Source organism: Vicia villosa, linkage group LG4, assembly GCF_029867415.1.
Source record: "Vicia villosa cultivar HV-30 ecotype Madison, WI linkage group LG4, Vvil1.0, whole genome shotgun sequence".
In the NCBI taxonomy this organism is placed as follows: domain Eukaryota; kingdom Viridiplantae; phylum Streptophyta; class Magnoliopsida; order Fabales; family Fabaceae; genus Vicia; species Vicia villosa.
Window position 1 is genome coordinate 85555464 of NC_081183.1, and position 17589 is coordinate 85573052.

Genomic DNA, 17589 nt, shown 5'->3' on the forward strand with positions numbered 1-17589 from the left:
TATATTTAAATATGTTTGAATGCTTTTTTTTTTTAAAATTTCTTATTTATATGAAGAAATCCATAAACATATTTAAAAGGGATAACAATCACTTTTTAGTTGTATATAAATTATAGGTTTTTATAAAAATATAATCATGTTAAATTATGATATCACTAGTACAAAAAGATTAATATAATTTTAAAATTTACACCCAATATACTAAAAACGGGTGTAAATAAGAAATGCGATGGCAATTTTGTAAATAAAATATCATTTTAAATATTATCAGGTGACAATATACACCATATTTTCTAAAAACGGGTTTAAATTGAAAATATTATTATAATCAAATTTTAATTACTCCCTTTAAACAAAAAAACGGGTGTAAATTTATATGAATAAAATTTTTTATTTAATTTTATAACTCAAAATATATAATCTATGTGGCATAGGTGAGTAAAGTATTTTTATAATATTAGTTGAAACATAATACTCTAAATTCATTTATTTTCAAAAAACTCTAAACATAATACTGATTTTCAGAAAACTCATTTTCACAAATCCATTATCAACTTTTGCACGCATGCAAAAAAAACCCATTTTCAGAAAACTCATTTTCAAATTTTTTTTTCAACTTTGCAGTTTGATTTCACGAAACTCATTTAGCGAGATTAAAGTTTGATTTTACGAAACCCATTTTCACGAAACTCTTTCAACTCTGCCAAAGTTTGATTTCTTCGCTCGCTCAGTCGCACAGAAGTTTGTAAAACCCGTCGCCCGCCAGCGTTTCCTTCACTCTCATTTCGGTAAGGGTTTATGTGGATTTCTTCGCTCACTCGCTCACTCTCGTTTCGGTAAGCAGAAGTTTGCAGAAGATTGCAAAACCCGTCACCGTTTCCTTCACTCTCATTTCGGTAAGCTTCTTCCATTCCCAAATTTGATGAATGTTTGTTCCATTTTAGGTTTCTAATAATTACCTGTGGTTTTGCATTTTCAGAAATTCTAACACTGAAACTCTTATTTTAGGGTTCTTGTTGAGGGTAAGTCATGGTGGCAATTTTGTTCACTGCAATTGGGGAAGTTGAGGGACAAATTGAGTCGTGTTACGGTGAGAAATTACCGGGATCGGGAGAAAAAGAGAAACACAACGCTTCTGGATTGAGTGGGTCTTTTCCTTTGGTATGTTTCAAACTTTCAATTTACCTTGTGATGATTTGGCTTTGAATATAGATGTGATTTCATAATTATTGATTGGTATTTGATTATGCCATTTTGGCTAGAATAGTTTATGATTTGAATACATTATCATGATTTAGTTCATTCCTAGCATGGTATACTATTGCTTCACTGATTACTTTCATCTTGTACGGTTCTGTTTTCTTCTTTGTTAGTTCGTTTGGATTTACTGTGTTGAATATTGGAATTGATTTTCTCTCTTTCAAACATATGATATAAGTGTGTGTTTGGTTTTGTTCTGAAAACCCGTCAGAATTGAGATAGTCTACCGGAATTTTAGCTAAAATGTAGTTGTTTGATTGCTTAACCTTCAAACCCTGGTTCGACTCCAATCAATTAAAAGTTGTTTTGTGTTAGTTTGATAAGTTTGCACATTGTTTTAGATCAGCTTTTGTGTTAGTTTAAAGGTATCTAAACATAAACCACTTTACTTCAAACTCGGTTTTACAATACCAATTTAATTCAAAATCAGGTTTGTAAAATATTTTTCCCAAACATGTAGTACTTATTAGTTAACTTGCTGGCACTTGCTAAAATTGGTTACTCATAGGATGTACAAAAATAAAAGTAAAAAAGTTTCCTTCAATAATATAAAAACATTTTGTATTAAAAAAAAACAAAAGACTGATGCTGGTCTGAGCCAACTGGTTATCCAGATCTAACCTTGAAACCAAGCACTTGGAGCTATTTGTTTGATGCACACCTCCTAAAAATGATAAAAATTCAAATTCGAAAGACAGATTTTGGAGGAAAAACAATTTCAGTTTGCATTTTCCTTTTCATCTTTGATGCAGCTTCTCTAATAGTCATAAGATGTAGTGGTGACTTATTTTTTCGAATGATGAGCTTTGTCCTCTTAACATTTGTGGTCCATCTTAAGGAGGATAGTCGAAAAGTTACTATAGTAGAAAAGGATAACAATTTTGACGCGTGTAGGGATATGAGTGGGCGGAGATTGAGACATGCTAATGCTGACAAGAGGTTGGAGGAATGGAGAGATGGTGATGGTGAGGAGGATAGGAAGCTTGAGAAGGTTGATGAGGATTTTCTGAAGAAACATATTAAGAAATTGAAGATATGGTAAGCCATCTCATCTTATCTTAGTTTTGTTTTCGTATTTATCAATTATTAAACGGTATTGATTTTTAAGATTATTATGAAGGCAGTGGTTAACAAAATAAGATAGTGTATGTTTGGTTGTAGTTACGGAGAAACTGATTTTATCTCCGTTCGTACTCTTCGCCGCCGGTTGAACGGTAACCTTCTTTCTCTCATCTATTTTGTTTACAGTGCCATCTATTTCTTCAACGAGAGAAATGATTTTCCCAGTTTTCTAAGATTTTTAGTTTAATTATATTAGATTTATTGACTGAAATTTGAATCTGCTAGTTTTGTAAGATTAGATTTATGGACCGAAATTTGAATCCCCTATTGAATTTCAATTGATTTTAGTGAAATTTATATGAACCCTATATTGTGATAATGCTTTGATGATATGAGAAGAGTAAGAATGTTTATCTGTTGTTTTGGATGTGATGATTCAGAGATTTGCAAAAAGAGAAGAAAAAATGAGTCGGGCTAGTGCAGCTGGTGCCAAGGGAAAGAAGAAGGGTGCAACCTTCACCATTGACTGTGCTAAGCCAGTTGAAGACAAGATCATGGACATTGCTTCCCTTGAGAAGTTTCTTCAAGAGAGGATCAAGGTCGGTGGCAAAGCTAGTGCTCTAGGTGATTCTGTTACTGTTACCAGGGAGAAATCCAAGATTACTGTTACCTCTGACAGTAATTTTTCCAAGAGGTAATTCTATTTTTAAATACATTTTTATTGATTTTGAATTTCATCATACTTTGTTTATGATGTAATCTTAATTTTGTTTAATGATTGTTTACGATTACAACTGTAATTTATCTTTATGTTGTGTTAATATACTAAAGTTGTTGTGTTTATGTATAGTTTGAATCATTGTTGAACTATATCTGCTGTTGCGTTTGAGCTTGTTGAGCATTTGGGGAACATCAATGACTTCTCTGGGAAATCTTAGTTGCTGTTCGTACTACCTGTTGTTTGCCTTGACTCATGCTTCATTCTCTGGATCTTCTCTTCCTTATCTAAAACCTTGGAGAAACTGCAGGCAATTAATAATTTCACTTCCTTTCCATACTCTTCAGTGCTGTTTTTATGAGTGTAATGATAATCAATTAACCACTGCCTCTAATCTTTGTTGGGCCGTGTTTCTTTTTTGGGGGGGAAGCAAGAATTGTTTACTAAGGATTGAGGTTTATATAATGTGAAATATGTGAGTTAGGCATACCATTTCTACTTATTCTCATTTTCTATTTGTTTTTGGGTGTAGACAAGGAGAAACTTGGCTAAGATGGAGATCTACCGAAAATTTACGAATACCCTTGCAGTGTCTGTGCTATTCTCCATTGCATGGATTGGATTTGAGGTAGTTTTTGCAAAAGATATTTGATGCATTGATTTTAGAGATGCAACAGATTTTCATTTAAGCATTTTTAAATAAAATTAATTAGAGATAATATTGTTAATGATCATTTGTTACTGTGTTTAACTAACTGTACTTCAATGCAACCGATCCTTTAAGTGAGCTGTGGCAAATTGCTTGGATTATTCCTGCTTTATGGTCCCTGCTTTCATATACTCTCTTGCTGGTGATATGTGTCCTTTGGGCTCACAAGAAATATGGAAAGGAGGTTGACATATTTCAGGATCTGGATGTTCTCGACACTTGGTTTTCAAGGTATTTTATATTAGATATATCTCTTTATTTGAAATGTAATATATGAGCACATCTTGTAAAAAATAGTAGAAATGAAAATGATGTCATAAGACTATAAGACTAAATAGTATGCTTTAATGTACATTTTTTCTCATTTTATTCTTTTATTTATATACTAGTGTAGCAAAATTTTCAACTCATGGACATGTGTTTATATAAAAATAAAACTCAATATTTATTTTTATTTTAAAATAAAATCAAGTTTGGAAAAAAAAAGACAATTGTATGCAAGACTTTACAACCATATCTAGTGTGAATATTTTTGGAAGGTACTTCTAAAAGTGTGATTTCAATCATGGCAACTAACATAAGGTTTACAGCATCCTATAATTCTATATAAATAACAAACACGTTACAAATTTAAGAAAAAAAAAGTTGTTTTAGAACTTAATTTGGATGAAGAATGATATTGAGCCATTTAGAATTTTTGAAAACATAAACTTGAATTTGTGGGAATGGAGAAGAGTGTGCATGGGGTAAGCTTCATGTCCTTAGGTCCCTACCCAAGGGGGTTGGTGTTTTCTGTTTGCATCAACTATTTTTTTTGTTGTGTTCAAATTTCTTATGAAAATTTCATTTGCAGCAGATGCAATAATTTATTTACTGATAGTAAAACCTAAAAGACTAATAGAAAAGTGTTGTACTTCATATTTCATTTGTTTGTACTGAATCTTTAATGCATTAAATTTTATATAACTGCTTCCTATAATAGTTAAGTGATCCTGTCAGGTTTGAACATCTATAATACTAAATCTTCTGTATTTTAGATTTAAGAAACAACTTATATTGATAATGTATTTCATGTATTTTTTGAAAAACATGTAAATTATTGTTTTAATATTGTTAATTTATTATATGTTGAACTTGTAGATATTTACAGACACGTCACCATATGAAAAAGAGATAATCGACCATATTTGCAAATGGTTGAAAATCAAAAGGTTGAGGAGCAAAATCTAGCAGATCAAATGCAAATGGTTGAAGAGGATAAGGAGATAGAAATGTTGCCAAAACAAAAGCCAAAGAAGAAGAAGAAGAAGAAGAAAACTTATATATGAAGAAAGTGTTATGACTTAGTTAAAATATAATTTTTATGTGTATGATTTTATAGTACTTGAAATATTATGACTGCACATGATTTTGTATACTTTTTGGTTAATATTAAAAATATTTTGACTTAGTGAAAATATGATTTTTATGTGTATGATTTTATAGTATTTGCAATATTATGACTGAAAATAAAATATAACTAAATGGTGTGTATGAAATAGGGTGTAAATAGATATAATTGTTCATTCATAAATGGCGTATTTACACCCGATTTTTACTAAAATAGAGGGTAATTAAGAACATATTTACACCAGATTTTTATTAAAATAGGGTGTAATTAAAACATAATTAAGCTCAATTACACCCGATTTTTATTAAAATAGGGTGTAATTAAAACGTAATTACGCCCAATTACACCCGATTTTTATTAAAACAGGGTGTAATTAAAACGTAATTACGCCCAATTACACCCGATTTTTATTAAAACAAGGTGTAATTAAAAATGTAATTACGCCCAATTACACCCGATTTTTATTAAAACAGGGTGTAATTAAAAACGTAATTACGCCCAATTACACCCGATTTTTGTTAAAAATAACGGGTGTAAATTTGTAGACATTTCTCACCCTGTGGATATACACCCGATTTTTATTAAAAATAATGGGTGTAAATTTAATAAAAAACGGGTGTAAATTAACATTTTTGTACTAGTGTATGTAATTAATTTAAGGGTTAAATATGTTAGGGGTCTTTATAAATATGACAATCTTCTTCAATTTTAGTTCCTACAAAAATTTTCTTTAAACAATGATTTTCGCAATATTTTCTGTCCTTATTACGTGACATACCACGTCAGTTAAGGTCAATATTAAAGAAAAAGTAACATATTATGGGGTTTTTAAACCCTCGTTAAATAACTTAAAAGATAATTCATTCTTTAACAAACAACCATGATGTGTATTAAAGAAAAAAGATAAGGAGTATGATATCAAAAGGAAGGGCTGATTTTTTTCTTATACAGGAAACAAAAATGAGAGATATACTAGTTTCTATAGTTAGAAGCATGTGGGGGAGGATGAAATGGACTATTCTTTTTCAGGATTGGAGGGGTAATCTGGGGGTTTATTGTCCATATGGAGAACCCAATCTATTACTATTTTGGCTAGCTTTCGCGGTCTGGGGTTCCTTGGATCAAAAGTTATGTGGAAAGGAGATTGTTACTATATAATTAATGTTTACTCAGCTTGCTCTCTGTCTCTTAAGCGTATCTTATGGTCCCGGTTAATTGATTTGAAAAACAAATACCAAGATGGAGAGTGGATAATAGGGGGAGACTTTAATGCGGTGAAGAAGCGGAGTGAGAGATGCGGTCTTTCCTCAAGAAGTAGCAATATGGAATGGAGGGAGTTTTCGGATTTTATTGATGAAGTCAGATTAGTTGATGTACCTAGCAAAGGAAAGAGGTTTTCTTGGTTCAGTGGGGATGGAAAATCAAAGAGTAGAATTGATAGATTTCTTGTTTCCGATAAAATTATCTCGTCTTGGGGTGTTGTTGGCCAATGGATTGGTATGAGGGATGTTTCTGATCATTGCTCGGTTTGGTTGATGGTTAACAAAGAAGATTGGGGTCCAAATCGTTCAAATTCAATAATGAATGGTTTAATGATAAGAGTTTCTTTGATTTTGTGAAGAAGGAATGGGAGGGGATTATTGTTCATGGGAGAGGAGATTTTGTCTTGAAGGAGAAATTTATTTTAATTAAAGAGAGATTGAAGTGGTGGGAAAAAGATGTGTTCGGCAAGGTTGAGTTGGTAATAGATGAGGATGTGAAGGCTTTGAATGAGTGGGATGATAGGGATTATTGGGAGGAGGAGGTTCACCTTAATAAGGTTAAAGCCTCTAATAACATTTGGTTTAACCTTAAGTTAAAGGAGATTATGCTTATTCAAAAAAGTAGATTAAAGTGGTTAAATGATTGGGATGCTAATAGTAGATTCTTCCATAGTGTTGTGAAGGAGAGGCGGCGTAGGAATCGTATTTGCTCGTTAAATACTAGTGAAAGGGTTGTTCATTCGGTCAATGCGGTGAAGGAAACTGATAGGTCTCACTTTGAAAGCAAATTCAAGGAGGATTGTCTTGAAAGACCATTGTTGGATGGAATTATTTTTAATTCTTTGAGTGAGGAAGAATCTTTGTCGCTTGAGGTTCCTTTTTCGATTGAGGAAATTAAAGAGGTGGTGTGGAGTTGTGATGGTTCTAAAAGTATGGGTCCGGATGGTATTTCTCTTCTTTTTATTAAGAAGTGTTGGTCTTTTATAAGAGAAGATGTCTTTGCTTGTTTTAATGGTTTTTATTCCGAGCGGTGTTATCCAAATGTATTACATCTTCTTTTATTTCTCTAATCCCGAAGAATGGTAATCCTTTAGTTTTAGATGATTACCTCCTTATATGCCTTGTGGGGATTATTTACAAAATGTTTGCAAAACTTTTGGCTTATAGGATCAAGAAAGTTCTTCCTTCCATCATTTCAAATTGTCAAAGTGCCTTCATCCCGGGAAGACAAATGATCGATGGAGTGCTAATTGCCAATGAGGTAGTTGATTTCGTGAGTAAGGAAGGAAAGGAGTGTCTTCTCTTTAAAGTAGATTTTTAAAAGGCTTATGATAAAGTGAGTTGGAGTTTCCTTAGGTACATGATGAGGAGGTTGGGTTTCGGGAATGTGTGGATGAGATGGATGGAGGCGCTTGTTTTCTCGAGCAAGATGTCGGTGATTATTAATGGTAGTCCAACAAAGCAATTCTTAGTGGAAAGGGGTCTTCATCAAGGAAACCCTATCCCCCCTTTTCTTTTTGTTGTGGTAGCGGAAGGGTTAAAGGCTTTGGTAGGAAGAGCAGTCGAAAATGGTGATTTTGTAGGAATTAATGTGAACGGAAAATGTTTTATAGACATGCTCGAATTTGCCGATGACACGCTTTTAATAGGCGATGGGAGTTGAAATCATCTTTGGGCCATTAAGGCAGTTTTACGGAGCTTTGAAATGGCGTCGGGTCTTGGTATTAATTACCACAAGAGCAAGTTGATTGGGATTAATATTAACCCTAACTTTATGGGAGTTTCTACCAATTTCCTTAATTGTAGGACGGAGGAGAAGGAGTTCAAATTTCTCGTTATTTTTATTGGAACAAATCCTAGGAGAATTTCTTCTTGGAAGCCTCTCTTGGATAATGTTAGGAGGAGATTGAATTCTTGGAAAGGGCGGTGGCTTAGTTTTGGAGAGAGGATCACTCTCATAAAATCGGTTTTAAGTAGCTTGGCGATCTATACTCTCTCTTTCTACAAAGCTCCTGAGAAGGTTATAGCGGAGATTGATAAGATGCAAAGCAACTTTTTGTGGGTAGTGTTGGAAGAGAAAAGGAAAATGCATTGGGTGAGGTGGAATGACTTGTGTCTTCCGGTTGAGAAAGGCGGTCTTGGATTAAGAAGATTGGATCAATTTAATAAAGCGCTTCCTTTGAAGTGGAATTGGAGGATTTTCGGTGCATCTAATGAATTATGGTATAGAATGTTAAAAGCTCGGTATGAGGATGTGAAACTAAGGACGAGTTGTGATCGTTTGAACGTAAAGAAGGATAGGACTTCTTCGGTGTGGTGGGCGGATTTATCCTCCTTGGGTAAAGAGTTACCGGAAAAATTTTTTACTAGCAATTTTCATTTTCAGGTTGGACACGGGCATACTATATCGTTTTGGAAATCCCATTGGATGGATGGTGAACTCTTAAAGGATATTTTCTCGAATCTTTACAATTGTTCTTTGTTGCAAGATGTTTCAATTGGTGCCATGGGTGGGTGGATTGATGGGGCATGGATTTGGGGGGATTTAGGTATTTCCGTTGACCATTTCCTTGAGCCGATGGCTGTCCCGGATGATGCTGCTGTTTTGGTTGGTGCTGCTGCCCCGAAAGCTGCTGTTATGGATGTCGCTGCAGGACCGGAAGTTGCTGTCCCGGCTGGAGCTGCTGGCTTAGAAGCCAAAATTGACAACATCTCTCTGCTGTTAGCTGCGGTTGTCTTGAATGAACACCATGCTGATTCTGTTTTTTGGCAGCACGAGACGGATGGCGTGTACACCGTTGCATCTTGTTACCATACTCTTTGTAGACAGTACATTCCTTTGGTCCAGTTAATCGCTATGATTCGGTTTTTATCGATTTATGGAAGGTAGAAGTTCCTTTGAAAGTGAAGGCTTTTGGTTGGAGATGCTTCCTCAACAAAGTGCCGACGAAGGATTCTCTTTTGAGTAAAGGTATCCTTGCTTATACCTCGAATTTAGATTGTGTTTTTTGCGAGGAATGCAATGAGTCTTTACTCCACTCTTTCTTATCTTGTCGGAATGCCGGTATTGTGTGGAGGGAGATGGCCGAGTGGATTGATTTGCCTTTTAAAACCGATTTAGATTTGAAGGAGGGTTTTTCGTATTGGAGTTCTTTTTGCCGGTCAAAGAAAGTCAAAAGCGGTAAAGTTGGTATCGTTTGGTTAGCTATTTTATGAGTCTTTGGATGCGTAGGAACGATATAGTTTTTAACAATGACTCTTGGAATTCGAGGGATGTGGTTTGGAGTTGTAAGGCCCTTGTTTGGAGGTGGTCGTTTATCGGAAAAATTACTCATTTCAATTATAACTTCTTTGAATTTAGCAATAACTCATTGTTTTACTTAAGCTAGGTTTCAATTGGTCTGTAATTTTCTTGTTTGATTTTTTAGTTGTGTAATCTTGTCTGCTTGGTGCTTTTTTAATATATCTCTTGATTTAAAAAAAAAAAAATGATGTGTATAAAAGTGATGTGTGAAAATTCATTAATCAATGGACTTCATATTTATGTGTAAACAATAAATGATGATGTGTAACAACAACTATGAAAATTCATTAATCTTCAGCCTTTATTTGCCAAACTCATCAACTCATCATGTATGTGTTCCATGCAATTAAGTGTGCCAAAAGAATATAAATTAGAAAATACAAGTCCCAAAAGACTTCTCAATATTTGAATGAACCTTTTAAAACACTTAGAGTTATCATGACCGCCTTATCATATTTGCTTTCTTTCATGTAATGATGCAATTATCACATGTTGTGAAGTGTCATAATTTTATTCACCTCATTTTCTTACATATTCAGATTTAATGGGTTGAGTGTGTTCAGGTTGGTAAACAAAAGAAATGGAGTGAAGTTTTTTCAGTTTTAAAACTGGAAGGAAACAATGCAAAGTTACCATCTCAAATTAAAAAGCTCTATGCAAATCTTCTATACAAATTTGAGAAAATTTACTTCTACCGGTTTCGTGCAACTAAACTGCAATGAACACCACCATAGGTACCATGGGTTAATCTGAGAGACTAATTTGTGCATATTTTAATTTGTTTCTTTTTGGTTTTCAAATGAGTAGTGTTGTTATAAACTTAATTCATTAATTGAATGAAAATGTAAACACTCAAGTGAAACAGCAGTAATCAATGTTTGCACGAGTATGTATATAAACAAAAAATATATAAAAATATGTTGTTTAATTTGTTGTACTATTCTAATTCAATAAATTTTGATAGATTAGTTTTACATGTTGATCATGACAATAGAGTATTACAATGATTTTAATGATTTGCTTATTAAAGGGGTAGATCATATAGATCTCCACAACATCAAATTATTTACGACATCAAACTTGATTAATGATTTTTCACAGCAACAGTTGTATACACATCATGGCTGTTAGAATGAGGGTAACAAAAATATTCCTACCAACAGGTTGATTAATTTCTGGTTGAAATTTAATGTTTTTTAAGTTATTTAAAGAGGGTTTAAAGTCCCTGCAATTTGTTTTTTTTTTTTTTTAGTATTGGCTTTAATTGACGTGGCATGCCACGTAAGTCTCCATTGGTGGAATCTAATGCGATGAACCAAAAATAAGAACGGAAAATATTGCAAGTACCATTCTTTGTGAAGAAATTTTTTATAAAAACTAAAATTGAAAGTTGTCATATTTATAGGAAATAAAAACATATTTAACCCGAAATTTAAATAAAAAGTGCAATAAATAACTCAAGAATACTGGATGAGAATAAAGTTTTTCTTTGTCCATTGTGGTCCTATTTATTTCAAAAGATTAATCAAAGTATATTATTAGATTAAAACTTAATTTCACCGTTTAAATGATAACTTAACCTAGTGAACATTTGAACTCTTTAATTTCACAATCGTTAATGCCGTTACAATCACTCATTCAAAATTTAATTAAAATCAGTTTTGCTCTAACCTCTCTCTAAAAGTGGGTTAGGGTTTTTCCTTTTCTTCGGATGAATGCTCAACCTCCCTCATTTTCAGAGGGGTCTGCTGGGAAAGGAAGGGTATCCCAGTGTTCATATTAGCAATAAGGATGGTTCCATGGTGAACCAAAATGTGTCGAAGGGAACTGTTAGAGGTCGGGTGGACACGAGAAGGGATTACAGAAGATTTGCGAAGGTGGTGGCGGAAGGGTCAGAGAAGGCAGGAGTTTTAGCGAAAGCGGTATCCTAGTTTTGTTTCAAGTCTAAGGAGGAAGATAGAAAGAGGTTCAGTAGGGAATTTGTCGGCAAAGTCATTATCCCAGGCTCTGCTTATAACATTCAAATGTATATGGAGATGGATGGAGTCTATGATGTGAAAGTAATTCCTTTGAGAGGTAATTTGTTCATGCTTGAAGAATTGGAGGAGGGAATCATTGACGCTTTAATAGGAGAGGCAAAACATGATGGAGGAATTGGTTCAGCAAAATCAAGAAGTGGGAGGAAGAGATGATTGGCGAAAGTAGAGATGTGTGGCTCAGAGTTTATGGTATTCCTGTGCATGTATGTCAATCTTAGTTTTTGTTGAGTCAGAAGAACTGTAACGTCCGTTAAAATTAATTTAATTATTTAATTAATTATTTAGAATTAATTGTCGAAGTTACATAATGTGGTTATTTGTTGAATAGTTGTTATTAGTATTTCAGTTGATTAACTAGTTGATTAATAATATGCTAATAATAATAATTGAGTGGAGGTTATTTAATAGTGGGCTATGTTTGGAGTGTTGACAGTAGAATTAAGGGGGTGTGAAGTTAGGCCCAAACTAATATTAAAATAAGAGGTTTTAAGTTAAATAATAGAAATTAGGTTAGTGGTAGGTTTTAGTGGAAATAGTAAACGTGAGAAAGTTGCAGAGAAAGAGGCAAGGTTTAGAGAAGAGGCAAAAAGCTAGGTTTCAACCGGTAGATCGTAGAGCGACCTTCAATCCAAGGTAAGGGTGAAGTTCTAACTATATAATGGGAATTATGATGATTGGTATGTGGGGATTTAGTTCTGTTTATGTAATCCGAAGTATTACGTTGTGTTGGATTGAAGAATTTGTTGTATGATTGTGATTTATGTTGTGTTGATCTGTGAACTACCTGTGATGAATTATTGCTCTGAGATTGTGGGTTAAACTCAATTGAATAAGTCTGTTATTTATATAAGATAAACTGATTTGTTAGTTTGGCTGTAGGAAATAATTGGAAATTAAGGTGAACTATAAATAAAAGTAAGTGTTCCTGTGATGTTCTGAGATGGCATGATTAATCCAGTGAAAATCCATGGAAGAATCGACTGAATTTTGGGTGAAAACGGTAAGTTTTTGAGATACAGTAGTGTTGAAAGTATATTGGAATACTTTTTAATTATCATTTCCACAGAGATTGATGAGATATTACCGCTGTTCTACAGTTTATAATGTCGCGAGCTAGAGTTATTTTGGGTTTGGTTTTGTCAACGTTCAATCACAAGTTTTTAGTAGCAAAGAGTAAATAAAAGGAAGTTTTAAGGTTTTATCAACCTAAATTGTATGTCTTCCTATAATCATGCATATGAACTCATTATCAATCAATAATATCACGTATCGTCGTCTATACCATTCGTTTCCGCAACGTTATAGCAAGTTTTACCGTATTGTTCAACCAACGATTTCTCAACCAATTGAACAACACAAATAACATTTATAAACCGATACAAAGCGAATATCAACCACTAATTCCATGTCTAGACTTAATGTTTGATAGATGATAAAGTTAGGTCAAGATATAAATATTGTATTTCACAAACATTTAAACCATAGAAATCCAAGAATAAGCAAACTATATCATATATATTGATTCATAACTTGTTCATAAACAATATTCATAAGAAAAACATACAAAATGAAAGGAATATTACATCTTGTCTTGATACCAAAATGATTTAGCTATCCATTGACATGGTAGCTTGCACAAGAAGGAAGAGATGAAGATGATCAAGCATCAATGATGATTTCTCGACGATTGATGCTCTAGATCTTCGATTATATAATGCTATAGTGGTATATTGCTCTATTTCTTGTTAGACGATAAGGTAGGTCTGGAGGGGGTGAATAGACCACCGTTTTCAAATTTTACAGAAAATTTGTGTTTAAAACTTTGTTGCCCCGGAAATAAACAAATCGTCTAGAACGATCAAGCTATTGGATGTCGGATATGCGTGAACAAAACCATTTGAAAAATTAATGAAACAAAATTGTTCACTTCGACGTAATTACCAATTTGTTAATTTACACACAATATGTAATTACTCACAATCAACTGTTTAACAAAAGACTTAGCAAAAGTTGTGTTTGGAATTTTATCAAACACTTGGTGAGAGCTTCTTACCTAGTTTCAACTTTTGATCAATTATGAATTTTACCACAAACAAATATGAAAAGATAGAGCGAAAAACAAGAAGGAACACAATATTTGTTTAGGCAGTTCCCCTTGTCGTCCTCGCGTAGGGTACGTCTGCCCCTAACTCCAAATGGAATTAGGATAGTATGTATTAAATGCAAATTGTTTTAACAAGAGAAGAGTTTACCAATCACCAACTACAATAGTGCAGTAAAAATGAATCTAAACACTTCTCTTCCCTTTATTCAAGTAGAACCAAGTGATTTGTCTACGATCCCGATGAATCTCGGCCCCGATCCTTCCTGTTAGAACAAGATTTGTTCTGATCAATTATCTTAGTTTTGATGATAACAATAATATGAATTTTGCTTAAGACAATATGGTACTCTAATCAAATGCAATTTCCTTTTCAGGAAATATATAAAGAGTATGCATAATTCAGCGCTCAGAAGCTTTGTCTCAAAGGGTTCAGCATGCAACATCAGAACATGGTTTGGCAAGACATCAGAAGATGGTCGAAGCAGAATCAGAACATGGGTCTATGGAAGCATCAGAAGAACATGAGATCAGAAGCAGAAGCACTGAAGTTCTCATGGTATCACGCTCAGAAGCACTTCAAGGTCAGAAGATCAGAAGATGCTTTGCACCAAGCTGTTTGACTCTGATGATATTCAAACGTTGTATTCACAAACATCGGATCAGAAGGAAGTACAAGTGGCAGGCTACGCTGACTGACAAAAGGAACGTTAGAAGCTATTAAAGGCAACGTCAGTAGACACAGCATGAACAAGGCTCGAGGTAGTTGACAAAAGCGTATAACATTAAATGCGATGCTGTACGGAACACGCAGAGCATTAAATGCACTCAACGGTCATCTTCTCCAACGCCTATATATATGAAGTTCTGATGAGAAGCAAGGTTAACGATTCTGGAACAAAACAACTCATATTAACTTGCTGAAACTCTGTTCTATTCAAAGCTCAGAATCTTCATCTTCATCAAAGCTCACTACATTGCTGTTGTAATATATTAGTGAGATTAAGCTTAAACGTTAAGAGAAATATCACTGTTGTGATTATAGCTTTTAAGAAGCATTGTAAAACTCTTATTTGATTACATTAATTTGTAAGTAACTAGAGTGATCAAGTGTTGATCAGGATACTCTAGGAAGTCTTAGCTTGTGTCTAAGCAGTTGTAATTAGAGTGATCACGTGGTGGTCAGGATACTCTAGGAAGTCTTAGCTTGTGTCTAAGCAGTTGTAATTAGAGTGATCACGTGGTGGTCAGGATACTCTAAGAAAGTCTTAGCTTGTGTCTAAGCATTTGTTCCTGGAGTGATCAGGTTGTGATCAGGATACTCTAGAAGACTTAGTTGCGGACTAAGTGGAAAACCATTGTAATCCGTGCGATTAGTGGATTAAATCCTCAGTTGAGGTAAATCATCTCTGCGGGGGTGGACTGGAGTAGTTTAGTTAACAACGAACCAGGATAAAAATAACTGTGCAATTTATTTTTATCAGTCAAGTTTTTAAAGCTACACTTATTCAAACCCCCCCCCCCTTTCTAAGTGTTTTTCTATCCTTCAATTGGCATCAGAGCGCCGGTTCTAAGGTGCAAACACTTAACCGTGTTTAGAAAAGATTCAGGAAGAGAAAAACGCTTCAGTAAAAGATGGCTGGTGAATCTCAAGCAAATCCAACTCCATCTACATCTGGCTCTGCTGAGAAATACAATGGTAACAATGGTTATACTAGACCACCAGTATTTGATGGTGAAAACTTTGAATACTGGAAAGATAAACTGGAAAGTTACTTTCTTGGTCTAGATGCTGATCTATGGGATCTTCTGTTGGATGGTTACAAACATCCTGTTAAAGCTACTGGTGTAAGGCTCACGAGAAGCGAAATGAATGATGATCAAAAGAAAGATTTCAAGAATCATCACAAATGCAGGACTGTTTTGCTGAATGCTATCTCTCCTGCTGAGTATGAGAAGATATCTAACAGGGAAACGGCCCATGACATATATGAGTCCTTGAAGATGACTCATGAAGGAAATGCTCAAGTCAAGGAGACCAAAGCTCTTGCACTAATCCAGAAGTATGAAGCCTTCAAGATGGAGGATGATGAAGACATTGAAAAGATGTTTTCAAGATTTCAAACTTTGACTGCTGGATTGAGAGTTCTCGACAAAGGCTACACCAAGGCTGATCATGTAAAGAAGATCATCAGAAGTTTGCCCAGAAGATGGGGCCCAATGGTGACTGCATTCAAGATTGCCAAGAATCTGAATGAAGTCTCTTTGGAAGAGCTTATCAGTGCCTTGAGAAGCCATGAAATTGAGCTGGACGCAAACGAGCCTCAAAAGAAAGGTAAGTCTATTGCATTAAAATCCAATATCAAGAAATGCACTAACGCTTTTCAGGCTAGAGAAGAAGATTCTGAAGAATCAGAATCTGAAGAAGAAGATGAACTGTCCTTGATCTCCAGAAGGCTAAATCAACTCTGGAAGAACAAGCAAAGGAAGTTCAGAGGCGTCAGAAGTTCAAAGAAATTTGAACGTGGAGAATCTTCTGATGACAGAAGATCTGACAAGAAGAAGGCTGTCTGCTATGAGTGCAATGAGCCTGGACATTACAAGAATGAGTGTCCGAAACTTCAGAAGGAGAATCCCAAGAAGAAGTTTCATAAGAAGAAAGGTCTTATGGCAACCTGGGATGAGTCAGAAGATGATTCAGACTCTGAAGATGAGCAGGCTAACTGTGCGCTGATGGCGACAGAAGATGACGGATCAGAATCTACATCAGAATCAGATTCTGAAGAGGTATTTTCTGAACTTACTAGAGATGAGTTAGTTTCCAGTCTAACAGAACTTCTGGAATACAAGTCTCAGATTAGTCTCAAATACAAAAAGCTAAAAAAGCTATTTGAATTCGAAACTAAGAAGCTTGAGTTGGAAAATTCTGAATTAAAAGAAAAACTTTTAAAATTATCCAATAATGTTGGATCTCCTTCTGATTCAGAAAAATCCACTCCCAGTCTAAACCATATTCTGAAAGAATATGATTTAAGTTTCAGGAAGTTCTTATCTAGAAGTATTGGCAGAAGTCAGCTAGCTTCTATGATATATGCTGTGTCTGGAAACAAAAGAGTTGGCATTGGTTATGAGGGTGAAATCCCATACAAGCTTGAATCTGTGGATGATATGAAAATATCATACAAGCCTTTGTATAACCAATTTAAATTTGGCCACTCCCATGATATTAAGCACACATCACATGCACAAAATTTTCACATAACACACACTAAGAAGCATGTGACACAACCTAGGAAATATCATGAAACTCACATTAAGAATTATCATGCTGTTCCTCCTATTACTTACAATGTTAAACCCAAGTTCAATCAGAACTTGAGAAAATCTAACAAGAAAGGACCCAAGAAGATGTGGGTACCTAAGGATAAGATTATTCCTATTGCAGATATCCTTGGCTGCAAAAAGGACAAAGCACAACATGTCATGGTACCTGGACTCTGGATGCTCACGACACATGACAGGAAGAAGGTCTATGTTCCAAGACCTGGTGCTTAAGTCTGGAGGAGAAGTCAAGTTTGGAGGAGATCAGAAGGGCAAGATAATTGGCTCTGGAACTATAAAGTCTGGTAACTCTCCTTCCATTTCAAATGTACTTCTTGTAGAAGGATTAACACATAACCTCTTATCTATCAGTCAATTGAGTGACAATGGTTATGATATAATCTTTAATCAAAAGTCTTGCAA

General features: G+C 34.5%; 1 protein-coding gene and 1 long non-coding RNA gene across 2 annotated transcripts; both read left to right on the forward strand.

Annotated features, from left to right (window-relative positions):
* Positions 1-643: 643 nt before the first annotated feature.
* On the forward strand, positions 644-2149 carry LOC131599303 (uncharacterized). Its single transcript, XR_009282697.1, has 3 exons — positions 644-896; positions 1009-1161; positions 2013-2149. It is a non-coding gene; the product is annotated as an uncharacterized LOC131599303 (long non-coding RNA).
* Positions 2150-3112: 963 nt separating this feature from the next.
* Positions 3113-5079, forward strand: LOC131599302 (uncharacterized). The gene is made up of 4 exons (XM_058871708.1): positions 3113-3350; positions 3573-3668; positions 3825-3980; positions 4890-5079. Exons 1-4 carry the CDS (start codon positions 3238-3240, stop codon positions 4924-4926), a joined length of 402 nt encoding a protein of 133 aa, XP_058727691.1. The 5' UTR covers positions 3113-3237; the 3' UTR covers positions 4927-5079.
* The last annotated feature ends 12510 nt before the right edge of the window (positions 5080-17589 follow it).

Coding starts and splice junctions, on each gene's coding strand:
- LOC131599302 (XM_058871708.1), top strand. CDS start 3,238: ATGACTTCTCTGGGAAATCTTAGTTGCTGTTCGTACTACCTGTTGTTT. Junction 3,351..3,572: donor AAACCTTGGAGAAACTGCAG/GCAATTAATAAT, acceptor TTTTGGGTGTAG/ACAAGGAGAAACTTGGCTAA. Junction 3,981..4,889: donor CTCGACACTTGGTTTTCAAG/GTATTTTATATT, acceptor TTGAACTTGTAG/ATATTTACAGACACGTCACC.